The sequence below is a fragment of the Limanda limanda genome, chromosome 6, assembly GCF_963576545.1.
Source record: "Limanda limanda chromosome 6, fLimLim1.1, whole genome shotgun sequence".
Classification (NCBI taxonomy): domain Eukaryota; kingdom Metazoa; phylum Chordata; class Actinopteri; order Pleuronectiformes; family Pleuronectidae; genus Limanda; species Limanda limanda.
In genome coordinates, this window is record NC_083641.1 from 30,869,154 (window position 1) to 30,874,153 (window position 5,000).

Consider the following 5,000-nt stretch of genomic DNA (forward strand, 5'->3'; position numbering starts at 1 on the left):
GGATCTGATCTGTGACCATTTTTGTCACAACTACATCGGGGGATACTACTGCTCCTGTCGCTATGGTTACCTGCTGCACACCGACAACCGCACCTGCCGAGGTGAGTCCGTCTGAATGTCAGTCGACTTTCTCCTGATGACAAACGTCTTCGTAGATTCCCTAATTAGGATAGGGACAACCCACCAATGCCCATAAAAGGTCATGTGCACTACACATCCTCTGATCCGAACCCCCTGAGTAACTAAAAACATTTACTTCATTACAAAGATACTATATTCACATTTAGAGAAGTTTTTACTGTGAGTTTATTTGATGTATGAAAGTTACTATTATGATTGGTTATTAATGAGTTGCAGCAGCTGAGAGTCAGAAGGAACAGAGCGAGTGTTGTGATCGATTTTCAAACATAATCAGATTAAACTTGTTGACATGTGAACTGTTTCACAGCAGATTAGAATTCCAGTAGATTAAAACCAGACACACACACACACACACACACACACACACACACACACACACACACACACACACACACACACACACACACACACACACACACACACACACACACACACACACACACACACACACACACACACACACACTCACATGACTCACTGTGTAATGGCTCAGAGTTCTGAGCGTTAGAACCAGGTGCTTCACAAGTACTGATAAATATGTGTCTCTCCCTCTCTCTCTCTCTCTCTCTCTCTCTCTCTCTCTCTCTCTCTCTCTCTCTCTCTCTCTCTCTCTGTCTCTCTCTCTCTGTCTCTCTCTCTCTCACTGTCTCTCTCTCTGTGTCTCCCTCTCTCTCTCTCTGTCTCTGTCTCTCTCTCTCCCTCTCTCTCTCTCTCTCTCTCTCTCTCTCTCCCTTCTCCTTCTCTCTCCCTCTCTCTGTCTCCCTCTCTCTCCCTCTCTCTCTCTCTCTCCCTCTCTCTCTCCCTCCCTCCCTCTCCCTCTCTCTCTCTCTCTCTCTCTCTCTCTCTCTCTCTCTCTCTCTCCCTCTCTCTCTCTCCCTCTCCCTCTCTCTCCCTCTCTCTCTCTCTCTCTCTCTGTTCAGTGGAGTGTAGTGATGGTGTGTTCAGGGAACGCTCGGGCGTTTTGAGCAGCGTGGATTTCCCAGCTCCGTATCCAAAGAGCTCAGAGTGTTTGTATCGTATTGAGGCGGAGCCTGGATTCAAGCTCCGCCTTGAGTTTGACCCCAGCTTTGACGTCGAGGATCATCCAGACGTCCGCTGCCCGTACGACTACGTCAAGGTGTGAGCAGCACATAAACACCTGCACACACCTGGACACACACAGTGTGTAGTGGTCAGTTACCTGCTGTGTGTGTGTGTGTGTGTGTGTGTGTGCGTGTGTGTGTGTGTGTGTCAGATCACAGCAGGACGCACACAGTTCGGTCCGTTCTGTGGATCTTCGTCTCCGGGTATTCTTCAGACCGACAGCAACATCGTCTTCGTCACTTTCCACAGCGACAACTCTGGAGAGAACCTGGGCTGGAAGATGTCTTACACTGCCACGGGTTTTTATATATTTATCAGTTTTCAAACACTACTACAGCTGAATCATCAGTGAGCTGATGTGTTTTTATGGATGATTTGATTTTGACAGGAAGTCAGTGTCCAGTCCCCGAGAGGCCGTCCAACGCTGTGATGAATCCTGTCCAATCAGAATACTTCTTCAAAGACCACGTCCTGTTCACCTGTTCCCCTGGATACAAACTGATGAAGGTGTTGACCTCATCACTTATCGATCACTAATACACACATGTATACTCACACATTTTTATTAGGGCTGGGCAAGTTAACTCGTTTTAATCGAGTTAACTCAAGTGATGAGTTAACTCGATTGTTTATCCGCCAATTATTTTCTTTTTTCCTGTTCTGCAGCAGTCAGCAACAGACTTTCACAAAATAAAAGCCTGACTTTCAAAATAAAACAATAAATAATCAAACCTGAGTTAATGCGAGGTAAAATAATTAATCGAGTTAACTCATCACTTGAGTTAACTCGATTAAAACGAGTTAACTTGCCCAGCCCTAATTTTTATATACACACAGTATATATTTATACATACACTGATATATACTATATATAATGTGTTTATATAGATATTATAATATATTTATCTACATAATTTATATAGCATTTAAATGTATACTATTTATATACAGACTGTATATAATATGTTATACACACTATACATAAACCTGGTGTGTTTTCAGGACGCTGAGGTTCTGGATCATCTGCAGCTGGACTGTGGATCTGACGGAACCTGGAGCAGTCGTCCTCCTCAGTGTGAATGTAAGACAGGAGACGGGTCAATAATCCATAATCATTGTGTGATGGATTATCTGTCGCCCCCTAGAGAATGAAAGCCACTGAGACTCTCTGTCTGTCTCCATGGAAACAGAGTCCACGAGGAGGCGGAGCTCCATCACCTGCAAACGTATAAACCAAAAAAGAGAAAATATCTGTGAAATGTTTTCATGGGATTTATTACAAGTCAAATGTATGACCAAATAAATTCAATACAAATCTGTATTTGAATATTTCTGTGATTCTTGCTGAACATGTGTCTTTGTCCCAGTGGTGGATTGTGGGAAACCCACAGCGGTGGAAAGGGCTGACCTGGTGTTTGGTAACCATGACAACAGCACACTGTTTGGTTCCACTGTGCACTACGTCTGTAGGGGGGACACATTTCACCTGAACACCATCAACAGTGAGGATCCATATGATTATTGTTAAATATCATATTTATAAATGTATATCTTATATTTAGCATCTTATTCCTCAATAACAGAATGAGATTTAAAATATGTATGAATTTATCAATATGAGATCAATATTTTGTCGATAACAGGAATCAGATTCGAACCCAGGTTGAGTTTGTGTTGTTTGTGTTGTTTGTGTTGTTTGTGTAGCGTCTTTCAGCTGTGGACACAACGGACGATGGACGAATCCAGAGTCCGGAGCCGAGCTGCCGAGCTGTCTCCATGGTAACTGACTTGTAAAAGAGTATTTATGAAATATTTGCATATATATTAGAATAATAGTTCACATCCTGTAAATTCTTGTCTTTTATAAAACTACCGACACAACCTCCTGTCCCTGTGTGCGTCCAGCGTGCGGCCGTCCGTCCCGTGCTCTGCCTCCTCAGGTGAAGCGGATCGTGGGGGGGCGTGGCGCGGCGCCCGGCCTCTTCCCCTGGCACGTCCTCCTCAGCGTGGAGGACACGTCCCGGGTCCCTGAGGGACGCTGGTTCGGCTCCGGGGCGCTCCTGTCCGACTCCTGGGTCCTGACCGCAGCTCACGTCCTCAGGTCTCAGCGGCGGGACGCCAGCGTCGTCCCCGTGGCGCCCGAACACGTCAAGGTCAGAAACTCACCCACGCTTTTTACCTGTTTATTTGTGATATTACATCATATTAACATAAATATTGTTTCATATTGCAGTGGAATGTGTGAGTTGTGGTGCATTATGGGATGTGTTGTCTCTCAGGTCTTCCTTGGTGTCCACGACGCCCGGGACAAGCGTCTGTCCTCTCACCGCTCGGTGGAGCGGGTCGTCCTCCATCCAGACTTCACCCCCGACAACTACAACCACGACATCGCTCTGCTGAAGCTGGCCAGCCGGGTGGAGCTTAACGACGTCATCCGGCCCATCTGTCTCCCACCTCCTCATAACGAGGTGCGCTTGATACGTGCTTCCTCAGAGCCAGGACCTGCTCCTGCACTTTGATTATTACTATCACATAGATTTTTATTGTCAGTATTGTTATCATATTTAGATTTGAATTGATGTTCCGGACTCCGTCTCCTTGTGTTTGGATTTGTTTTGTCGTTTTGTATTTGTCGGGACGTTTTTATTGAGAGAGAAAAACATTTAGTTTAGTTTTAGTTTGAAAGGACAGATTTTAAACCACAAGCATATTTTAGATTTTTAGGATTTTTTAAAGAATTGAATGTGTTTTAATGAATTGACCTTTGACCTCTCTCTCCCTGTCAGCATGACCCCTCCTCACCTCTTCCGAACTCTCTGGGGATCGTCGCCGGGTGGGGGATCTCCGTCCCCAACGCCACCTCCTCCTCCTCAGGTGCCCCCCCCTTGCTGACCTCTGACCTCCTGCAGTACGTGAAGCTGCCGGTGGTTCCTCAGGACGAGTGTCGGGCGAGTTACGCTTCGCGCTCCGTCAGCTACAACATCACGGAAAACATGTTCTGTGCCGGGTACTTTGAAGGTGGGAGGGACACCTGCATGGGGGACAGCGGGGGGGCCTTCGTGATGGAGGACAAGGTCAGCCGGAGGTGGATGGCCTTGGGGTTGGTGTCCTGGGGGGGGCCGGAGGAGTGTGGGAGTCAGAGAGTGTACGGAGTCTACACCCGAGTGACCAAATACGTGGAGTGGATCCAGCAGCACCTGCAGGCTGCCCCCTGGTGGTGAGACAGATATCACAACTGCAGTTTGACTTAAGGCCGATATATGCTCCTCCGTTTGGGACTGAGACGGACACATGGGAACGCCCCCCCGAGCACCTCTGATTTCCTGACCATCCGTCGGCCTGTGGGGGGGGTAGCCGGGAGGAGGTTAACAAACACTCAACGACTTCTTCTACATACAAAGACGTCATGAGGGCTTCTCTAAGCTCGCCTCCGGTGCGCCACCTACTGTTCTGGCGGTGAATTGTTTTCAGCACCAACAACCTTCGGAGAACCTTAAATGAAAAAGAGTCGGTGGGATCCGTGCCCCCCCCCCTCGGAGTAGCATATGTCGTCCTTTAATGAGGACACAGTGGGACTGACAGCATGTCCTCTGATCATCTGTCCACCTGCTGCAGAAAACCTCTCCACGTCTTTTTCATATTCTCGTCTTTGACCTTTATGAAAAGCTAGCTGTTACTATGTAGTAATACATATTTATTTCACTCCATATATAATTTCTATTGACAAGTTTAATGTTCCTTCACTTAGTTTGGATTTTAATTTGTTTCCCCTCTTT

At 46.7% G+C, this 5,000-nt stretch overlaps 1 protein-coding gene across 1 annotated transcript in view; it reads left to right on the forward strand.

Moving 5' to 3' along the window:
* masp1 (MBL associated serine protease 1) overlaps nt 1-5,000 on the forward strand; it is an 11,701-nt gene that overhangs the window by 6,112 nt on the left and 589 nt on the right. The window contains exons 4-13 of the mRNA XM_061073814.1: nt 1-101; nt 1,062-1,258; nt 1,376-1,523; nt 1,613-1,731; nt 2,227-2,305; nt 2,592-2,726; nt 2,929-3,003; nt 3,130-3,377; nt 3,504-3,692; nt 4,011-5,000. The exon at nt 1-101 is cut by the window's left edge and continues 31 nt beyond it; the exon at nt 4,011-5,000 is cut by the window's right edge and continues 589 nt beyond it. Of these exons, the coding sequence (XP_060929797.1) occupies nt 1-101; nt 1,062-1,258; nt 1,376-1,523; nt 1,613-1,731; nt 2,227-2,305; nt 2,592-2,726; nt 2,929-3,003; nt 3,130-3,377; nt 3,504-3,692; nt 4,011-4,445 (1,726 nt within the window). The 3' untranslated portion in view covers nt 4,446-5,000. The remainder of the gene's footprint in view (nt 102-1,061; nt 1,259-1,375; nt 1,524-1,612; nt 1,732-2,226; nt 2,306-2,591; nt 2,727-2,928; nt 3,004-3,129; nt 3,378-3,503; nt 3,693-4,010) is intronic.